We start from the raw sequence: 23,502 nt of genomic DNA, 5'->3' as shown, positions 1-23,502 counted from the left end.
TGCTTTGTGGAAGCAAAAGGCTGATTTAGATTGGGTTTGAGAGAATATGGGAGGAGGAAGACTGAACACAGTGAGTACCATTCTGTGGAGGTTTGCTGTAAATGGGAGCAGAGAAACAGGGTGGTGGCCAGAAAAGAAAGGATGAAAGGTTGTTTTGTTTGTGTTTGTTTTGTGTTATTATTCCCATCTAGAAAACAACATATTATTTGTGTGCTGATAGAAATGGTTCAGTAGAGTGGAGAAAATGTAAAAGAAGAAAAGTCAGGAGAATTTGGTCCCATGACTCTGAGTAAATTACTGGGGAAGGCTCTCATCTACAGAGGGGATAGGGTTAGAGACAATGCATCTTCAGGAACAAGAGCAAGGGAGTGTGTAAGGGTTCACACGCCGGGAGGCTTTGCGGCAGTTTCCTTTGATTGTCCCAGTTTCCTCAGTGAGGTTGGAAGCAAAGCCATTACCTGTGTTTGAGAGAGAATATGGGGAAAGACATGAGAGTGGTTTGAGGAGAAAGGAAAGGCTGGGAAACTGATGTTTAAGAGAGAAGGAGGGTGATTGAGGGGAAGCCCCACGGACCCACTTGAGGCTGGTGATAATGAATTCAAAGAGAAACAGGTCAGCATGGGAATGTGACATTTTCCAGCTCTGCAGGCATGAGAGGGAGAAGCAGATTTACTTGTAGATTCACCAAATGAGTAAGACAAAGCAAGAAAGGGAAAAGTGTTGAGGGGTCGTGCAAGGTAGTGAAAACTATGTTTAACTGTGGAGTATAAGCTTGGCCAGGAAAGCAGGGTGGCCAACAGTAGCGTGAGGGACAGTGAAAAGGTGTGAGGGGCCAGAGATTGATACAAGAACTAAATATCTTCATAGTAGAAGAGCAACAGATAATACCTAAAACTGAAAATAAATCACTAAATGACTGCATGAGCATGTTATTTAAAAATGTGAATGCAAATACAAAACAAATAAGACAAAAGAGTTGAAAGTTGTTTCTCTGGATCATACAAAATTAGTAAGGCTTATAGAGCTGATTGACCTTTTAAAAAACTATGTGCATATATAACTTTAGTAAAAATGAAACAAAGAATAACAGTATTCTCCAGTGAGGGGTTAAAAAGGAGCTAAGTTGTAAAAATGTATAACAAATGATCAAACTAAAATTACCACCACAATTAAATTTCTCCTTAAGAAAATATATTTTAACAAGTCTGCTTAGGTATAGATTTTAAAAATTCATACCTCCCCAGGTTTGCCGACAAAGGAATTTTGGAATTCTACTTCTCTAAGGACAAGTACACACAGATGCATATACAAGGATATTTACTGTAATATTGTTTATAACAAAAATATCAAGAACATCCTGAAATGATTGAATACAAAGAATTGGTTAAATAATTTATGTCTACTCAACCAGTAGAATACCATAAAATGGTGATATGTGTGTATATATTTATATCACACAGAAACTTACCTATGTTATATGATGAATAAAAAGCAGATTATAATACTATATAAGGGATTATAAACACTATATATAACACTATACATCTTGAAGAATATATCACAAAATTTTTATGATTGTCACTGGCTCATGTTATTAGATTTTTTTTACATTTTTTATTTGTACATTCTATTTTTTTCTATATTAAACACATATGTCTTATATAACAAAAGTATTTTGAAAACTTATTCCTAGAAATGAGAAATCCATAGTCTCAGGAAAAATCAATCTTTTTTTGTAATTTCATTCTAACCAGAGAAATGAAGACAGGTTACCTGATTGATGGCTCCCAACGTCTCAGCCCTACTGGCCACTCGTGCTGTGCACTGGCTAAGAAACTTTATACTCTTCTCCAGCTTCTTAATGATTTCCTGTGCCTGGTTGTCATCTTCACACAGAGATGTTAAAGACTGTACAGAAAAGAGCATATTAAAAGATACCCAAAACAAGCATTCAGCGAGCGATTCCAACACTGACTAAGTTGCAAATGTGGATGACATTCTAGTCTCAATTATTTTGGTGGAAGATGAAAAGCAGCAGCAAAGGCCAATAATGAATATACTGATATATTATTATCTGTGTTGGGTACTGGGTAGATATATGCAGGTGATCACAAATCTTTCATGTCTATTCTTGATCCCTTTTTTCTTCCCAAATTTGCCACATCTTTCTTTCTACAGCTAATCGGATGGGCTACAATTAATTGACAATGGTAAAGAGATTATGCTTATAAAAGAGGTGAATGTCATATAAGGAGCATAGGTTGGAATTTTAAGAAACGTAACCAAACATACTGGAATTAACAATGTCTCTGACAACGATGCTTGTTCTTCCATGAATGATAAGGTGTGATTGGGATGGCTAGGTGAATATGCATTCATTGCCTTATGAATTTTCCTCTCAATCCTGTGCCCTTTACACAATACGATGCCCTTCCTGATGAACATCCTTCTCACCAGAGTATAGACAGGATTAAGTGAATAACAGATTTGGAAGCAGACATGACACTGCTCATTACCTATGTGATTGTGAGCAAGTTTCTAAAACTTTCCCAAATCTAAAACAACATGAATTATAAGAGACACCATGATTTTTGTATATCATTAAGAAAGAAAAGGCTGTCAACAAAACCATTAGGCACCACCAACTATAAATTGCATCATAATTTTAGAAATGTTAAAAAAAAATTCAACCTTTCTGATTTGCTGTTTCCTCATCTGTCCGATCGGAACAATCACATATCCTCTCCAGGAATACTGTCATATGAGAGGTAAGAGATGCTAACTGCTTGTTGCACATTTGGTGCTCAATGAAGGACAGCCACTTTTGAAACAGATATGTATAAGTTGTAGTTAGAGAGTTGCTAACCAACTAGAATGGCAATTGTCAGACTGCAGTTTCTTAAGTGGTTTAAACCACCACCTCCAGTTGGGAAGGAAAGAGCAGATATTAATTGTTAGCAAAACAGAGTATGGTCACCCAGGATTAAACCATGAAGAAATAGAGAATCTGAACAGGCCCATAACTAGTAAGAAGATTGAATCAGTAATCAAACATCACCCAAAAAGAAAATCCATGGCTGAATGGCTTCACTAGGGAATTCTACCAAACATTTAAAGAATTAATGCCAGTCTTCATAAAACTCTTCCCAAAAATTGAAGAGGAATACTTCCAAGCTCATTCCATGAAGTCCACATTACCTTAATGCCAAAGCTAGAAAAAGACATTAAAGAAAAAAAAACTACAGACCAGTATCTCTGATAAATATTAATGTAAACATTCTCAACAAAATACTAGTAGACTGAATTCAACAGCACATAAAAAGGATTATACATCATGTACAAGTAGGGTTTATTTCTATATTATAAGGGTGATTTAACATATGAAAATCAATTAATATAATATACCACATTAACAAAAAGGAGGACAAAAGCCATATGGTCATTTCAACTGATGCAGAAAAAGCATGTGATAAGATTGAACACACTTTTCTGATTAAAAAACACAAAAACTAGGAAACTAACAAAAAGGTGTGAAAAACCATACAGATTATTTTTACTGTGTCACTGAAGTGCTAATTAAGAAAACTAGAAATAGGGCCGGGCGCAGTGGCTCAAGCCTGTAATCCCAGCACTTTGGGAGGCCGAGACGGGTGGATCACGAGGTCAGGAGATCGAGACCATCCTGGCTAACACGGTGAAACCCCGTCTCTACTAAGAAATACAAAAAACTAGCTGGGCGAGGTGGCGGGCGCCTGTAGTCCCAGCTACTCGGGAGGCTGAGGCCGGAGAATGGCGTGAACCCGGGAGGTGGAGCTTGCAGTGAGCTGAGATCTGGCCACTGCACTCTAGCCTGGGCTACAGAGCGAGACTCCATCTCAAAAAAAAAAAAAAAAAAAAAGAAAACTAGAAATAGAAGAAAATGTCCTTAACCTAATAAAAGTTATATATGAAAACCCCACTACAATTATACTCAGTGGTGAAAGACTGAAAGCTTATTCCTTAAAGTCAGGAACAAGGTGAAGATGCCCACTGTCACCACTATTATTCAACATAGTACTGGAAGTTCTAGCCAGAACAATTAGGCAAGGAAAATAATGAAATGTTATCCAAATCAGAAAGGAAGAAGTAAAATTATTTGTTTGTAGACGATATGATCTCATACATAGTAAACACTAAAAATTCCACCAAAAAATCTGTTAGAACTAATACACACATTCAACAAAATTGTAGGGTACACAATTAACACAAAAAATTAGTTGTCTTTCTACACACTAACAATTTCCAAAAAGGAAATCAAGAAAAAAATTCCCTTTACAATAGCATCAAAATGAATAAAATACTTAGGAATAAACCTAACAAAGGAGATAAAAGAGCTGTACACTGAAAACCACAAAACATTGCTGAAAAAAATTAAAGAAGACATAAATAAATGGAAATACATCTTGTGTTCAAGGGTTGGTAGACCTAATTTTGTGAAGATATCTATACTACCCAAAGTGATATACAGATTCAAGGGTGTCTCTATCAAAATCTCAATGGCATTTTTTTTTTTTTTTTTGCAGAAATAGAAAAATTTATCCCAAAATTCATATGGAATCTAAAGGGACTCTAATAGCCAAAACACTTTCGAAAAAGAAAAAGGAAGAGGGCTCACGCTTCCTAATTTTAAAACATATTACAATGCTACAATAATTAAACAGTGTGGTACTGGCATAAAAACAGACATATAGACCAATGGAATAGAATTAAAAGCCCAGAAATAAATGTATATGAAATGATCTTCAACCAGGGTGCCAAGAATGCACAATGAGGAAAGGATGGTCTCTTCAACAAAATATTGCTGAGAAAACTCAATATCCACATACAAAAAAATGAAGTTGGACCCTTACCTTACATCATATATAAAAACTAAAAATGGATTAAATACCTAAAAGTAAGACCCCAAACTAGAAAACTTCTAGAAGAGAACATAAGGGAAAAGCTTCAGGACATTGGTTTTGGCAATGATTTCTTGGATATAACACCGAGAGCACAGATAACAAAAGTGAAAATAGACGAATGAAACTACATCAGATTTAAAAGTCTTTATGCATCAAAGGACCCAGTCAACAGAAAAGGCAACCTATAGAATGGGAGAAAATATTTTCAAACCATACAACTGATAAGTTATGGGTTAATAGCCACAATATATAAAGAACTTCTGCAACTCAACAATTAAAAATCCAAATAACTCAATTAAAAAATGGAAAGAGAGTGGCCTGAAGGCCCTGCCACATTGAGTGCAGCCTCCCGGGCATGCAGGGCCATGGTATTCAAGAACATTTTATGAAGAACACATTCTATGAAAGATAAAGCTTGTCAAAAGTGCAAGCCTACCAATGTGTTTGATTTTCCTATGTAATTCTGCCGTCTGAAGAATTGGCAGGCTTGTTGAAAATAAGAAAGATGAAGAACCTTATGAAACCTTTGATCCTCCTTTACACAGCTCATCTATGTATGCCAATGAAGAATTCTCCAAATATTGTGGATTATCTATCACTTCAACTCCTCTAGGAAAAGAAGCAAAAAGAAGCTCGAGCACTTCTGAAAATGAAGGAAGTGAAAATGAATCTGCAAAAATGAGTGCAAAAACGCCAGGAAGAAAACTCAAACCCATTAGCAATGAGTCTGAAAGCACTGAAGAAAGTGATGTGAGAAGAAAAGTTAAATCAGTGGAGAAAATAAGGACCCAACAACACAAGGCTATTCCAACTGCAGCATCTTCAGACCTTTCAGAGAAACCAGCTGACTCAGTCACTTCCAAAAAGATAGGACCCATTAGTGCCCAGCCATCTGTTGAAAAAGACACACTGACAACAGAAAGTCAAGCAAAAACTCAGAAAAAAAGGGAATACATCTTATGGCAAAAGGAAGGTATCAAGAAGTGAAGCCATAGTCTCAGATATTTCCAACATTGTGAATATTTAGTGTCTAGAAGGAAAGAAAACCAACAACATCATGGAATTGAATATTGTTTTGCCTGCATTTGAGAAAACCCTCATCCAGTATAAACATAGAATAGAATCTAAAATTTGTAAGAAAGCCATCAATAAATTTTATTTTAATAGTAAATAAGAACTGAACAAAATATTTAAAAAGTCCAGATATTGAAAAATCTGAAAAAGAAGAATGCTAAGGTAATTTCAGATATTAAAAAGAAATGGCAGTGTTTGACTGATGTCCAGGATGAACTGCTTTGGTTAGAGCCACCAAATGAAGCAACTACAAACAAAATATTATGAACATAAGGAGAGAACAGTCTTCCCTTAGGAATGCAGCTATTTCTAATTTAATTCAAAACAACTTCATCAGAAGTATTCAGATGTTCAGGAGAAAGAACCAAACATAAAGGAAACATATGATTCATCCAGCCTTCCAGGTGTTATTTAAAGCAGGAACACTTTTGGGAGCTGAAAACCATCTGTAAAATATCAACCATCAATGAGAGAAGTTCCTCCACCAGGAATGAGAGACCAGTCTACTAAAATATGCCTATAGAAAGATTACTTTTATGCTACTATGTTACCTTCTAAAACTGTACTTTTTTTTTTTTTTTTTTTTGAGATAGAGTCTTGCTCTGTCGCCCAGGCTGGAGCGCAATGGCGCGATCTGGGCTCACTGCAACCTCCACCTCCTGAGTTCAAGCGATTCTCCTGTCTCGGCCTCCCAAGTAGCTGAGATTATAGGTGTGTGCCACCATGCCAAGTTAATTTTTTTTTCTTTTTTAAGACGGAGTTTCACTCTTATTGCCCAAGCTGAGTACAGTGGTGTGATCTCAGCTGACTGCAATCTCTGCCTCCCAGATTCAAGTGATTCTCCTGCCTCAGCCTCCCAAGTAGCTGGGACTACAGGCGCCCTCCACCACGCCTGGCTAATTTTTGTGTTTTTAGTAGAGACAGTGTTTCACCATGTTGGCCAGGCTGGTCTCAAACTCCTGACCTCAGATGATCTACCTGCCTTGGCCTCCCAAAGTGTTGGGATTACAGGCGTAAGCCACCACGCCCAGGCCCAGTTAATTTTGTATTTTTACTAGAGACAGGGTTTCACCATGTTGGCCAGGCTAGTGTCAAACTCCTGACCTCAGGTGATCTGCCCACCTCAGTCTCCTGAAGTGCTGGGATTATAGGAGTGAGCCACCGTGCCCAGCCCTGAAACTGTACTTTTATAAATAAATTTTTTTTCTGCAAAGAAAATAGAAAGGGACTTTAATAGATATTTTTCCAAAGATGATATACAAATGGCCAACAAGCACATAAAAAGATGCACAATATCATTATCCATTAGAGAAATATAAACCACACCACAATAAGATACTACTTCACACCCATTAGGGTGGCTATCATAAAATCAAACAGAAAATAACAAGTGTTGGTGAAGATTTGGAGAAACCGGAACCTTTGTGCACTTGTTGGTAACAATCTAACATGATAGAGCTGCTATGAAAAACAGTACAGTGGTTTCTAAAAAATTAAAAACAGAATTACTATATGACCTAGCAAGCCCACTCCTGAGTCCAGATATACTCAAAAGAACTATAAGCAAGGTCTCCAAGGGTCTCCAAGCGATATTTACACACCTATGTTTCTAACAGCACTATTCACAATAGCCAAGAAGTGGATGCAACCCAAATGCCCATCAATGGATAAATAGATAAGCAAAAATTGATAGCTACAAGAGAATTTTATTGAGCTTTTAAAAAGAAGGAAATCCGCTCACATGCTATAATATGGATAAGCCTTGAAGACATTATACTAAGTGAAATAAGCCAGTTACAAAAGACAAGTAATGTATGAATCCACTTATGCAAGTCCCTAAAGTGGTCAAATTCATAGAGTCGGTAGGATAATGGTTGCCAGGGGATGGGGTAAGGAGGAAAAGGGAAATTAACAGGTACAGAGTTTCAAGATCTGTTTTGCAACAATGTAAATAAACTTACATTGAACTGTGCACTTGAAGATGTTCAAGATGATAAATTTTATGTTACATATTTTATCACAGTAAAAAATAACATGATTCTTTTCCATGGTTTCTGAATTTTAATGTCCTTCATCCAAAACTAAGCCTACTAATTTTCCAGCTCATCTCCATATGTATGGTAACTTCACTATATGGAAGGATAATAGTAGTTGTTACACTCCTATGCACCCCCATTCTTCTCTCAGTACCCTACAGCAGGCTTGCCCATCATCTGCAAGACTGAATTAGTTACCATTCCCTTTCCTCAGTTAATCATAAATGGAAATAAACTCGATTCTCTTCTTTGAAGCTTAAAATTGATATTATTTCCTATTGCTCAGTTTTTTGCATGATTCCTCTTCTGCCTGAAATTTGAAAATCCAGAGAAAAGGCAGATGACTCATGCAACCTGCTTTAAAAAGACATTTTTCATTTTATTGCTGATACTCTTATTAGTGAAACTTTTATTTCAGCCTGGTCCTGCTTTTTTACTTTCTATGATTCACATTTGGGTCAGGCAGAGCTTGGTACCTCGTACCGGTTTGGGTCATACAAGTAATTTCTTATGTACTTATGAAAGTGTTATTAAAAATATGACCAGATGTTTTCTGTGGGTGTTTTTTTGTTTTGTTTTGGAGACAGGGTCTCACTTTGTCACCCAAGCTGGTATGCAATGGTGTGATTATAGCTCCCTGCAATCTCCAACTCCTGGGCTCAAATGATCCTCCTGCCTCAGCCTCCCAAGTAGCTGGGACTACAGGCGTGCACCACCGCATCTGGCTAATTTTTTTTTTTTTTTTTTTTTTTTTTTTTTTTGTAGAGATGGGGTCTTACTATGTTACCCAGGCTGATCTTGAACTCCTGGCCTCAAGTGATCCTCCTGCCTTGGCCTCCAAAAGTGCTGGGATTATAGGTGTGAGCCACTGTGCCTGGCTTAGACCAAATGTTTATATCCCAAATGTTCTGATTCTCACCTCTAATAGTTTTAAACAGTTAGTGATTTCTTTCTTCAAATTTTCTTCTGCCAAGTCACGAGACCTCTCTTCAAGCTTCACTCTCTTCTCCAAGGTAAACCAGTCACACTTAAATCCCAAAGATAATCTGAGAAATTCTGCCTGTTGTCAAAATAATGTGACGGTGAGGAGGAGGAGAGAAAATTGGATGTGGTCAGATGTTTCAGTTTAATACTGTTTTATACAGAGGCATTTCTTTCTGCCCCCAGCAACATAATGCTGACATGCACAGGGTTCACCTGCACTGAGTCACAGCCAAGCCAGACAGACACCGAGCACATGAGAGCTTGTGCCAAAGCATGAAGTGACTGTTAGCAGGTGAGTCTGGAACACTTCTTTAAAAAGAAAAAAAAAAAATTTGCTTTAAACTCACCTCCACCTCCTTCTCATTAGCAGAAGTGCTGTAGGATAAGACAAAAAACATATCTGAACATAGTCCAACAGAAAAATAAAACACGTTAACCTGCTACATGAAGAAGCACTTACTTCTCACTTTGTCTAAAGTTAACCGATTTCACAGTGGTTACAGGAAGAGGGGAAACCACAGAGTCTATTAAAAGACAATAAAATATTATTTGGTTAAAAAGGCTTAACATGTAAAAGCACATTTGATCTAATGTTATATCTCCACTAAACAAAAGTATTTCATTTAAATATGTCTGAGATGATAGCCAGCTAATAATGTGTGCAGTTAAATTATAATGTTATGCTAAGCTATTGGGATCACAATGACATTAAAATCATTGGTTTATACCTCAGCATGTGAGTAGTCTTTCAGACTTAAAGATGTTTCAGAATCAAGCAACAGCCCAATTTGTTCTCTTTGCATTTGCATGTTTGTCATACTTGATCCCATGGCTAAAAGCCTAAACTTCGTACTGATATCCTGGTTCTTCTTTGGATCGAGTCTTTATTAACAGTAGCAGGAACAGTAGTAGTAATAATAGTTGTAGTAATAATAATACTGGTAACAATAATAGTGACAATAAACATGGCATCAACCATGGCTTTATTATATTGCCAGTCCCAGAGCAAAGCATTTTACACATATGATTTTATGACAACTTTACCAAGAACTATGTATTAGTTATTAAGAGCATTGGATTTAAAGTCAAACGAACTTGGTTTAAATCTGAGCTTTGTTTGAATCTTACAGTTATGTGATCTTGAACAAGTCACAAACTCATTAAGCCACCTACAAGATAAGATTGATAATTTTTTTATCATGTTAACTTTTATGGGAACTTTGGTGCCAGACACTTTTCTAAGTGCTTCATACATATTAATTTATTCAATCCTCACAGCAAACCTTCTGTTGTAGATACTTTTATTGTCCACATTTTACAGGCTAGGCAACTGAATCACAATTTACCACCTCACATAGTATTTGGAGGGCTAAATAAAACTATGCACACGAAGTTAGCCTAGTTCTTAGCATAGAATGTATTCTCAGTTAAGTGTATTTTCCTTCTCTTCATTTTCCTCTTGCAAATGAGAAAATTGAGACTTGAGGTTAAGTAACTTTCCAAGATCACATAGCTAGTCAGAGATTGATCCCATGTAGAGTCTCTATTTCTCCAAAGCCTGAACTCTATCCACTATTCCATCCTAATGGAGGTAGGCTAAGGGGGAAAGCATATTAGCACTTACTCTGTAAATAGTGGCTTTACTTTTAGATGGGATACTGAAAAAGAACTCAAAGTAAACCATAGAATTTGCTACCAATATTGACTTGGTTCTTAGTTCACAATAGAGCACCAGTTATTACAAATTTTCTGGGATCGAACAGTCAACACAATGCAAATGTGGCTTTTTGAAAATGATACAAATGGAATCAATAATTGGTCCTATTAACCTTATCCAGAGATGCAGAATTTGTGATATACCTTTATTCGGACAGATTTCACCCACACAAATATCAGTAGAGAACAAAAATTCACATGGGGATTGACAGAAACATTCCTTACCTCCTGAAGCACATTCTTTTTTATGTTCTTCTATTGTTTCTGGCTCCTCTTTGGCTTCCTAAAATCATAAGATTTTACCGCTGTACATAAGTGGAAATACTTCATAACCAGTCATTTTCCTACTTCCTGTCCTATCCTAAGCCTACTCTGACAAAAACACTCTATAACAGCAGTCCCCAACCTTTTTGGTCCCAGGGACCAGTTTCCTGGAAGACGGTTTTTCCACGGGGGTGGAGTGAGGGGGAAATAGTTTCGGGACGAAACTGTTCCACCTTAGCTCATCAGGCGTTATTCTCCTAAGGAACATGCAATCTAGACGCCTCGCTTGCACAGTTCACAATAGGGTTCGTGGGAATGTAATGCCACCGCCGATTTGACAGGAGGCAGAGGTCAGGTGGTCATGCTCCCTGGCCTGCCGCTCACTTCCTGCTGTGCGGCGCAATTCCTAACAGCCTCGAATGGGTTCTGATCCCTGGCTCAGGGACTGGGGACCCCCGGTCTACAGTTTTTAATGCTGTTAAGAAGGAAATAAAATTGGCTGCAAGGGGGCTTCCAATCTAGTTGAAGCCAAAAGGACGTAAATACCCGAAAATATGCAAACATGCTGCGAATTACCACAATGCAAACTAGGATTAATTGCCAAATAAATGAGATAAACAAGTGCTCTGAAAAGGAAGGAGACGGCTGGGCGCGGTGGCTCACGCCTGTAACCTCAGCACTTTGGGAGGCTGAGGCAGGTGGATCACCTGAAGTCAGGAGTTCAAGACCATCCTGGCCAACATGGCGAAACCCCGTCTCTACTAAAAATACAAAAATTAGCCAGCGGCGGTGGTCCGGGCCTATAATCCCAGCTAGGCTGAAGGCTGAGACAGGAGAACCACTTGAACTGGGGAGGCAGAGGTTGCAGTGAAACGAGATCACACCACTGCATTCCAACCTAGGCAGCAGTGGCTCTGTCTCAACAAAAAAAAAAAAAAAAAAAAAAAAAAAGGAAGGAGAGTGGCACCATGACAGCACGACTTGAGTAGCATGGAATTTCTGCAGACAAGAAACATGCTGAAGTTTGATGAAGAGGTAGGACTGGATGGATAAAGAGGTAAGGTGTGGGTGATATGGGGCTAGCACATGAGGCTGTCTAGATAGTTTTTGGAGAAACTGTGACAAAGATGGCTGCGTCTTTAAGACAGTGTTATGTTAGGCTTTTACTGCATACAGATATGTTTTAAGGTCACATATAAGGAGTTGTGTGTGGCTGCTGTTTCCAGTTCTTCCTCTGCCATTCGTGATCAATGAACTGTTCTACCCCCTTACACAACACTCCAATGAAAGTGTTCTCACCAGCTATCTGAACTCCCTATTGCCAAATCCAGTGGATAATTTTCAATCTTTATCTTACTTGACCTTACTATAGCATCTAAAATGATCGATACATCTCTTCTTCTTGAAGATTTTTTTTCCCTCAATTTCCCTCTTCTGATGCCCCAGCCTCACATCACTACAACAGCCACTTCCCAGTCTCCTCTGCCTTCTCCAGCAGATATTGTTAGCCATATCCTCAGTGCTCCCTTCCTTCCTGCCACAGTCCTTGGGAAATCTCATTCACGCACTTGGATTTTTGCTGATAACACACAAATATATGTCAGCTTTCAAAAACCGCACAGGTGAGTTTGTGAATATGGGTGTGTAGCTGTATATAAAATCTCCTTACAGACTATCAATGTCTCAGTTCAGCCTGAAATTTGACTTGTCTCAAACTGATCTTATTTTGCCTCACAAATTCTACTCTCCTTCCTCCTTCCCTACTGTCATGTTATTCTATTCATTCTGGAGGTTAAGCCATAAGTCTGGGTATCTACCTTTTCCCATACCCCTGACATGTCATCATCTTCTGTGAATTCTACCCCTAAATATTTCTCAACTTTATCTCCTTTTCTCCACCTTCACTAAATTCATACTACCTTCATCTCATCTGAATTATTGCCATAGCATCCTAACCAGTCCCACAACCTCCAATGGCAAATTGATCCATTATTTTAAAAAGTGTCTTTATGTCTATATATTTTTTGAGATGAGAAGGAATTTTCTTTTCTCAGAGGATTCTCCTATGAAAGACTAAAGGACTTGAATCTTCTTCTGTTCGTTTTTTACTAGGGGCAACCATGTTCAGCATATATACTAGCCAACACTATAACCTACCTATACAGCTGGCCCTCTGTATTTGTGGGTTTGCATCTATGGATTGAACTAAAAAAAAAATCTAGTTAGGCCTACAATGGTTGTATCTGTACTGAACACACACAGATTTCCTTTCTTGTCATTATAACTATTTACATAGCATTTATACCGTATTAGGTATCATAAGTAGTCTAGAGATCATTTAAAGTATATAAGAGGATATGTTAGTGATACGGGAGGGGGCAAGGAAGTGCTGGATAGAGAAAGGCAGGGTGCCCGGTGAGGGCTCCACCCTCAGGCCTGTGCCCACAGACCTAAGTGAGAACAGGCACTCCTGTTCTGTGTCTGAATGTTGTATTTTCCAAGAATACTCCGGCCTACCACGCCCCTCATCATGTGCCAACATAAACCCGAGACCTTAGCAGGCACACAACACAAGCAGCTGAAGTGAGCACACAACACTGGCAGACCAGCAGACTGGCAGACTGGCAATAGTGGAACGACCTGGCAGAGAAAGAGAGAAGAGGCGGGATGTCTGGATGCCAATGGGAGCTTAGCCTGGGGCAGTCTTCGAAGAGTATGGCCTCTAGGCAGCCTGACTCCAGGGGAATGCCACCTTCCCATTCCATACCACCTTCCCACTCCATTCCCCTTTCCAGCTCCCCATCCATCTCACTGAGACCCACCTCCACCACTCAATAAAACCTTGCACTCATCCTTCCAGCTCATGTGTGATCCAATTCTTTTGGGACACTGAGCAACAGCTCAGGATACAGAAAGCTGTCACACTGGCCCTCTGCCCTTGTGATAAGGCCGAGGGTCCATTGAGCTAATTAACACAAGCTCTCTGTAGATGGCAAATCTGAAAGAGCTTTGTAACACACACCCACTCGGACTCTGGGAATCACAGACACTCACCCCCAGATGCTGCCAGTGGGGCAGAGCCCAAAAGCACTTGCCCTGGCCTCTGCACCTGCTGGTCTGCATGCTCCCCCTAGGGGTTTGAACTATGGGGTGACCAAGCAGGTGAGCCACACCACTGCTGCACGTCCTGCAAGGGGAATCAGGGAACTCTCCCATTTCATTAGGTTATATGCAAATACTATGCGATTTTTATATAAGAGACTGGAGCATTCTCTGATTTTGGTATCTGTGGGGTTCTTGGAATCAATCCCCTGTGAATAACAAAGGAAACAAATGACATCATGTCACCATTCCAAATCACAAATCCAATCATTAACTATCTTCAGAATGAAATGCTGAAAATTTTCATCTACTTTTTTGCCCCAAGTCTGTGCCATGGCCCCCTCTTGAGTTAGCTTGCATGGGTCTCTGTTTCTTGCAACCAAATGCTTAACTAGAACAATGCTTGTATATTGAGGAGAAGGAAACAATAATACACACACACACACACACACACACACACACACACACACACACACACACCCCTCCACGCATACAACAGAGGGACCAAGACATAAACAAGGCCCTTGAAGAATCATGAAATTAGATCCATAGTTATTCTTTAATGATTATTAATTCATAGTAGAAATGAGTCTTCTCTCTCTCTCTTTTTTTGTTGTTGTTGTTGTTGTTATTGTTGTTGTTTTCCTTTTTGAGACAGGGTCTTGCTCTGTTGCTCAGGGTGGAGGGCAGTGGCATGCTTATGGCTCACTGCAGCCTCAACCTCCCAGGCTCAAGCGATCCATCTGCCTTGACCTCCCATATATCTGGGACAACAGTCAAGCACCACCATACCTGGCAGATTTGTTTTTATATTTTGTAGAAACAGGGTCTCCCTACGTTACCCAGGCTGGCCTTAAACTCTTAGCCTCAGGCAATCCTTCTGCCTCGATCTCCCAAAGTGCTGGGATTACAGAAATGAGCCACCACTTCTGGGCCTAATGAATTTTCTCTTTAAGGAAAGAATTTAACTCTTTTCTCTAGTCATTTCCAGCTATCCTTATGTTTTCTAGAACTTTACCATGCAACTGTAAACCATTCAAGGCCACTCACGTGGCACTTCCTCCGTGACATGTTTTCTGGCCTGCCATCTCAAGCATTTTTTTCTTTCAAATCACTAAGCACACTCGAATTATTCAGTAATTATCTGTTTCTTCACCTGATTAGAACACATCATTAAGATAGATAACACTGTTTTATTCAACTTCATTTATTAATGTATTCATTTATTTAAGCAGTCCTCTAATGAGAAATATTTAGCTTGTTTCCAATTGACTTTTGATGAATAAATGAGTGAGCGAATGAATGAACGAATGATAAATTAAGGTGGAGCTAGGAGGTCCCAGCTCTGACCCTGTCATGTGACTTTAGACAAGTCACAAAAACACTTTGGCCTAACTACTTTGCCTATAAATTATTAATTAAATTATATGAACTTCATAATATTTTGAAAGGATAAATAAGATAATACTTTAAAGACTACTTTGCAAACTTAAAGGGGTAGTTCTACCATTGTAAGATATCACTACCTTTGTTGTGAACATATGTATTTCCTTACCAGATTTAATGTGGTTTTATCCTTACTCGCAGAGTCTTGGAATGCAGTATTGTCATGAGCTGGATTTGTGCCTGTGAGAAACAGGAAACACACACAACAGTTAGGGGAGCAGGAGCAAGTAAAAGAGGAGGTAACAGTGAGGGTGGCAATATGGGCTGACCAGTAACTGACAAAAGTCTTAACATATGAGACAAATGATGAACTACAAAAAATGTATACATGCCCATTGACTCAGAATTGGGAGGGAGCTGCTAAGGCCGTAGAAGATTTCTTAAAAGAAGTGAACATCTGTACAAATGGCCTTCTAATAGGATTTTTTAAAAATCATTTTTTAGGCTGCTGCTGCTTTTTTTAATCGAACACATCACTGGTACAATAATAGAAAATGGAGGGCGGAAGGATGAACAATTAGTAACTTAGTAGCTTTTTTAATAGCTTAACAGATTTTCTTTCAAAATTACATATGCAAGGCTGATAACAAAAAATATGATATCCTTCTAAAACATGGTAGCTTTCTAAATTAAATGTCATGAAACCAAGAAGAAAAGATGCACTTTTAACTTGTGCCATTCCTTTTGCTAATTTCTGTTTATTTTTATGTACTTTATTTGTACTGAAATGTACCGGATAATTATTCTCCTGTTGACTCAGTCCATTGTCTTACATTTAGTTCAGTACAGGCACAAAGGTCAGCAGATACAGACAGGCTTTGTTTCTTTCTTTTTAAGAGAAACAGTATTTAAAGCATGTATGATAGTTGTACAATTTATATGGAAATAAGAACAAAATGGTAAGCAATTTCTTCACAGCTATACAATCAATTTTTTTCCTTATGAAAATTTTATTTTAGTTTTTTTATTTTTATTTATTTTTTTTATTTATTTATTTTTTTTTTTTTGAGACAGGGTCTTACTCTGCCACCCAGGCTGGAGCGCAGTGGCACAATCTCAGCTCACTGCAACCTCCGCCTCCCAGGCTCAAGCAATCCTCCCCGCTCAGCCTCCCAAGTGCCTGGAACTACAGGCATGCACCACCATGCCCAGCTAATTTTTGTATTTTTTGCAGAGATGGGGTTTCACTATGTTGCCCAGGCTGGTCTTGAACTCCTGAGTTCAAGCAATCCTGCTGCCTCAGCCTCCCAAAGTGCTGGGATTATAGGCATGAGCACTGTACCCAGCCCTTATTTTAGTTTTTTAAAAATTTTAGGACAAGTAGTAGATTCATATGGTTCATAAATCAAAAAGCATAAAAATGTTTTACAGTGAAATTTTTTCCTCCCATCCATGACTTCCAGAAATCCAGTTTATCTCCTTAGACACAATGTTATTAAATTTTGTCTAGCTTTCCAGGGATATTTTATGCATACATAAAAACTTTTTCTTTGAGACCAGCCTAGGAAACATAGTGAGACCCCATTTTCACAATTTTTTTTTAATTAGTTGAACGTGGTGGCTCGCACTCGTAGTCCCAACTACTGAGGAACCTGGGACAGGAGGATCGCTTGAGCCCAGGAGTTTGAGGCTGCAGTGAGCTATGATTGTAACACTGCACTCCAGCCTGGGCAACAGAGTGAGACCGTCCCCACGTGCACCAAAAACCAACTTTTTCTGTCCTTTTATTTTTTCACAAAATTGTGTACACCATACATAACATTCTGTACTTTTTTCTCCAAGAAACAGTAGTCTTTTTATGTTATTGTAAGAAAAAAGTCTCCTTATTTATGTTTTATGCCTGCATATTAGTATTCTATTACATGGATATGCCAAAATAGAATCTTCTATTGGTAGAAGTTCTAACTTGTTTCTAATATTTTGTTATTACAGACAATGCTGCGATATATAAGCATTTGCATATGTTATTTGGGATGTGTGTACATATTATCTATAGGATAAATTCCTAGAAAATGAATAGTTGTATCAGAGGATATATACATTCAACATTTTGATAGATATTAGAACATTTCTCTCCATATTACAGTAGTCCTCCCTTATCCAAGGTTTCACATTCCATGGTTTCAGTTACCTGCTGTCAACCATGGTCTGAAAATACTACATACAATTATATATATTTATATATATATATATATGTATGTTTGTTTTGTTGTGTTTTTTGAGACAGAGTCTTGCTCTGTCGCCCAGGCTGGAGTGCAGTGGCGCGATCTCCGCTCACTGCAAGCTCCGCCTCCCGGGTTCACGCCATTCTCCTGCCTCAGCCTCCCGAGTAGCTGGGACTACAGGCGCCCGCCACCGCGCCCGGCTAATTTTTCGTATTTTTAGTAGAGACGGGGTTTCACCGTGTTAGCCAGGATGGTCTCCATCCCCTGACCTCGTGATCTGCCCGCCTCGGCCTCCCAAAGTGCCGGGATTACAGGCTTGAGCCACCACGCCCAGCCGCAATAATATTATTTTGAGAGCGAGACCACATTCACGTTAGTTTTATTACAATACATTGTCAAAATTGTTCCATTTTATTACTAGTTATTGTTGTAAATATCTAATTAATAAATTAAACTTAGGTATGTCTATATAGCCAAAAACATCGTGTATATAGGATTTGACACTATCATTAGTGTTGGGACTCCACTGGCGGTCTTGGAATGTAGCCCCAGTGAATAAAAGGGGACTACCATATTTACAAAAAGTTACATTCCCTGCAGCACTTTTCTTTTGTCCTTACAACTTTACCAACAGAGTGTAATCAAATTTGTGCATCTTTGTCTATATGATAGGTCACAAATGGAACCTCGATGTATTTTTAATTAAAAGATTTACTTATTAGACGTAAGGTGGAGTATAAAGACATTCTGTAATTAACCCATGAAATGGATTCCATTTCTGCAATTTTATGGCTATTCTTTTTTAGCACCTATATCTCAAACTTAAATATCGAGTTCAAACAATAGAATGTATTTTCCTTGGCCGGGCATGGTGGCTCACACCTGTAATCCCAACATTTTGGGAGGCCGAGGTGGGTGGATCACGAGGTCAGGAGATCGAGACCATCCTGGCTAACACGGTGAAACCCCGTCTCTACTAAAAATACAAAAAACTTAGCCGGGCGTGGTGGCGGGCACCCGTAGTCCCAGCTACCCGGGAGGCTGAGGCAGGAGAATGGCGAGAACCCGGGAGGTGGAGCTTGCAGTGATCCGAGATGGCGCCACTGCACTGCAGCCTGGACGACAGAGTGAGACGTCGTCTCAAAAAAAAAAAAAAAAAAAAAAAGAAAAGAAAAAGAAGAAGAATGAATTTTCCTTGACTGATTTATTACTATTATTATTATTCTTATTATTATTTTGATGGGGATTAGAGCCTATTCCTCCTATGAATGTCGACTAAAGTGGTGTCTCACTGGGAATAGTAGAGAATAACTATGTTGTTTTCAGAGTCAAGTAGTAGAAAAGGACCCAACAAACCATCTGGTTAGTTCTCTTGCCTCTGGGTGGACCATCGCTAATTTCTCCATCCTTCTAACCTAATAAATTCGAACTAGGATTCCAAGAATTTCCTAAGCAGGTGATGTCACTTCTGTGCTACAGTTGAAACCCAGTAAATTCCAGTCAATCTTTGCCATAGGAAATATTTGTCCCATTACAATATATCATAATTTTTGTTCTGGCTACAAAATCGAAAAAAATTGATACCATCCTTATGTGTGAAAGGCCATGGTTAGTTACCACTTGGATTTCTTTTCTGCAGACTATATCTTCAAAATTGTTTTATAAGAATTATTTTACAAAAAATTAATAGTAAATAACATTATTGAGCTAGTGTGGATAGTTACTTCACTAGCTTATAGACTTGCTTAGTGTTTTAGAATGAAAATCACGCTTACACCTGTCAACATTTTACCTTGGGCCTCTGTCATGGGAGAAGCTGTTCTTGTATCCTCCTCTTTCTTACAGAGTGAGTTACTGTCAAGGTCACAAGAAGCCATATTCAGAATTTCTAATCCAGGATCTGTCAAGAGGAAGAAACAAATGGTGTGAATACTATGCACATACTATTATAGTATAGTATATTTAACTATAGTATACCATGCAAAAAGAGTTTTGCCTATGTTCTTCTCATTTGCTCACACCCCAGCAGGTCACAGAACATCAGGCTGAAAGCTATAATACTAACAGTCTATTTTAATATTATTTCCAAATCCACTTACCACTTGAAGTTATAGTACTGTCTGTCGATGAAGTGTGTCTGGGGAATGGTAGTGAGGAATATTCCCTGCCAAAAAGATAGCAAACATATTTTGGAATGTCAGGTCCAAACAATTCTCTTAAAACCAACTAAATATGCATACAAATTCACACACACAACACAAACAAGCAAACCTGGACTGCAGCAGGCTCTCAGAACACACGCGTTCAACACCATTCTCCTTAAGGAAAAAGAAAGGAGACATAAGTTCAACAATTTGACATTTTCCATTCCAAAGAGGTTGTTTTAAGCAAACATTTTCATACAATTCTAAACGAACCCATATTTACTCTGCTCTTTTGGAAAGGATATGGGAATGGGATAGTATAGGGCAGATGGATATATACACTTCCTCAAAGCTGTACTTACCCAAAAATCCAATATTAAGTATATTTACAAGTCTGATGTTTAAAGAAAATCTGATAAAAATTTTGAGCAAAACAAATTCTAAACTCAAATGGCAGATAGGGTTTATTTCATATGCTTAAGTCAAGTTTTCTTTAAACAGAAAATTCTACAAGGGCAGGAAACATTTCTATGTGTGGGAATAGTACTCAACCTAAAATTTTTGACCTAGTGATTTTAAAATTGCTCTCAGTTTTCTAGCTAGAAAAATCATGCATTTCAAACTTAATCCATATCTCAGAAATCTGAAGGATTACATCTAAGTCAGCACCTATTGATGATCAAAAAGAGGTTAACAAAATTGTAGTCCTAGCCTGCCAAGGCAAGTGTTTGAAAGTTTCATATGAACCTCTTAATTTCTACAAGGAATTCTTATTTTGGGGGTAACTTTAGGGCATTAAAGTTGTACAACTTTCTTTTTTCAAAAAATACAGTGAGAACGTAGTTTCGTTTCTAATAACAAGATTTTCTAGTATATTATTTTAATTATTTAGTTCAGAAAAATAAATTAAAATTCAATAAATTAAAACTGAAACCATTCAGACACATCAAAAACCTGCACAAAGTAAAAAGAAGGCATTTAGTTATTCCATAATCAAACAGAACTTATTAACTGTCACAACCAACAACGGGCTCCCGTGGGGGAATACTGTATATCACACATGGTATTTATAATCAGTCCAAGAAGGTAGCTCCCACAGTCACAGACAAGTAAAGTAGAGGTTTACTAAGGGTTTGCTGAATGTGTATTTATCCAGTACAATGACAGCAGCTTATATATGTTTAGCACATTATAATTTACAAGAACCCTTTAATGTATCATCTCATTTAATTCTCCCAACAACCTTAGCAGTAGATTTTAGCAAGGGAAGATTTACTTACTACAGGTAATGAACTGAAGGCCAGTTAATAAAGTAATTGCCTGAGACCAGTCAGAATGGTGGAGTCAGCTTTCAAACACATATTGAACTAAATACAGTGTCCTCTCCACTGTAAACAAAACCAACTTGGGCATACCCTAACTTAGGCTATTGGAAAGGAGAAGACTTCCCAATTATTGTCTTAAACTGGTAGATGATTTTAATGTGAACTTGTAAGATGTTCACCTCAAATGTTTAGAAAAATCCACAAACTTGCAAAGCAAGGATTTATACCTAATACTCCTGTATCAATGATGTTGGTCAACTTTTTCTCTTTTTTATTTCATTTTGTTTCTGCCTTAAATGACTTTGAGTCAGATCATACATGACTGAAACCTCTCATGACACCAGTTTAATTTAATTCAACAAACTTTCATCCGAAGTCCACTTTGTGCTAGGAACAGTGACAAGGGCTAAAGATTATATACAAAAACACAGTTCTTATCCTGAAGAAGCCTGTAGGCCAAGCATGGATTGAAATATATAATACAAATCCTACTCTATAATTTATAAGCAGCATGCCACAGAGGAAAGTAATATGCACAGGGCAGAATTAACAGAGTGGGGATATCTGAATTCAATTTTAAAGAGAAATTATACCTTAAATTGTAGTTAACTGATAATGGCCCTATTTTTAAAATATTTAAATAAATTATCTTAGTAATTTTTATATGTTTAACTATACTATCATATATATGATATATTTATATATATATATGATATATATATATATACACACACACATATATAAAATGAACTAGGCACAGTGGCACACGCCTATAACCTCAACACTTTGGAAGGCTATGGTGGAAGGACTGTTTGAGGTCAGGAGTGTGAGACCAACCTGAGCAACATGGCAATACCCCATCTCTACTAAAAAATTAGCAGGGCACAGTAGTGCACACCTGTGATCACAGCTACTTGGGAGGGTGAGATGGGAGAATTGCTTGAGCCCAGGTGGTTAAGGTTGCAGTGAGCTGTGATCATACCGTTGCACCCCAGCCTGGGTGACAGGGCAAGACCCTGCTTTAAAAAAAATAAAAAGAAAGAAAGAAAACAAAGGAAGCTATAAAGTGGAGAAAATTAAATATCCTTCAGTTTTATTGAGGGTAACACTTCATAAAAATCAATAAGACTTGATTTATTAATACTAAGGTATAATATCCTAACACATATAAAAACATCGTTACTATATGTAGCATGAAATAACATTTATTATTGCGCTATAACTAAAAAACACTACACATTGTCAGAAAAGGCTTCATTTTGTACCTGTCAAAATCATGGATATTCGTATTTAAGAAATATAAAAGAGAATGCAGTTCTTATTTCCTATTCCATTATACCAGCTTCCAATTTGGGGAAAAGGGAGAACATCATTTCTGAAAACCTTTTCAACAAAAGGTCTAATTATTATTTAAAGCCAAAGTAATAAATACAGTAAAAATACAGTTTGCCTCCATTATGTTACATATCAGTCCCATTTGCCCTAATGCTCTGTGTAAGGCCTTCTTTTGCCCTATACCTTAGATGTGAAACATTGTAATTAGAAGTCTTTCAATAAATACAACACATTTATTGATTAAACAAATATGTGATTTTGGAGAAATTTCCTGTTTAGTAGCCATATACCACCTTGTTCTGGAACAGTAGCAAAGCAAGCAACTGCACGTTATTCTCAAAGTACTCATCTTTATAAAACTCAGTGATCAGAAAACAGCCCAATATACAACATATCCGAATCCTAAGTTTTCATAAGTTTGGTCTAATGACAATTTTTTTTTTCTTCTTGTGAGGATAACTAGAGTAAAGAAGATTTTGGTTTTTTTAAGTCTGGTTTCAAATTTAGGATGATAGTTCATGAAAGTTGGAGATGAAACCCTCAAGGGGTTGGGACAAAAACGTTCCACATTTGGTTTCTTTTCTTCCAGCTTCTAAAGTCACCTCTATTTAAACCAGCAACCCAGGCCCACAGCAGAACATAACCAGCACGCACCAACTGTGACACCTGGACAGATCATGTGAAAGATAATCTACTAGATATAATTTAATCAAAGAAAATAAAGAACAAGAAAAAGAAAGTTCAGAAGAGAGATTCACTTACATATAGAAGATTGGCTCAAGTCAATGAATCTAACACATGCCAATAGCACAGAGCAGGAAGAATGCTCTTTCTGTCCAAGCCATTCAAATATTAACCTGCATAACATTTACATGAAAAATCCATGGTCCAGCCCATTTGCTTTTGACAGCAAGAGTCTAATGTAGGGTGGGGTAGCAAAAGTACTCATGGAAAATATGAAACAGATTCTC

The 23,502-nt window shown here is 37.9% G+C and overlaps 1 protein-coding gene and 1 pseudogene across 37 annotated transcripts in view; one reads left to right on the top strand and one right to left on the bottom strand.

The window, feature by feature from the left end:
* The window catches only part of IRAG2 (inositol 1,4,5-triphosphate receptor associated 2), a 106,149-nt gene that overhangs the window by 9,579 nt on the left and 73,068 nt on the right, over positions 1–23,502 (bottom strand). For all 37 annotated transcript variants that reach the window (XM_074006440.1, XM_005570388.5, XM_015430524.4 and 34 more), the window contains 9 exons: positions 19,999–20,045; positions 19,827–19,891; positions 19,520–19,627; positions 15,672–15,742; positions 10,976–11,033; positions 9,495–9,558; positions 9,382–9,409; positions 8,970–9,110; positions 1,774–1,908 (listed from right to left, as the gene is read on the bottom strand). In XM_074006440.1, the coding sequence (XP_073862541.1) occupies positions 1,774–1,908; positions 8,970–9,110; positions 9,382–9,409; positions 9,495–9,558; positions 10,976–11,033; positions 15,672–15,742; positions 19,520–19,627; positions 19,827–19,891; positions 19,999–20,045 (717 nt within the window). The remainder of the gene's footprint in view (positions 1–1,773; positions 1,909–8,969; positions 9,111–9,381; positions 9,410–9,494; positions 9,559–10,975; positions 11,034–15,671; positions 15,743–19,519; positions 19,628–19,826; positions 19,892–19,998; positions 20,046–23,502) is intronic.
* Positions 5,306–6,389, top strand: LOC107126611 (centromere protein U pseudogene; annotated as a pseudogene).

This window comes from Macaca fascicularis, chromosome 11 (assembly GCF_037993035.2).
Source record: "Macaca fascicularis isolate 582-1 chromosome 11, T2T-MFA8v1.1".
Lineage (NCBI taxonomy): Eukaryota > Metazoa > Chordata > Mammalia > Primates > Cercopithecidae > Macaca > Macaca fascicularis.
The sequence above is the reverse complement of the archived record's forward strand: the minus strand, read 5'-3'. Positions and strand labels throughout refer to the sequence as shown.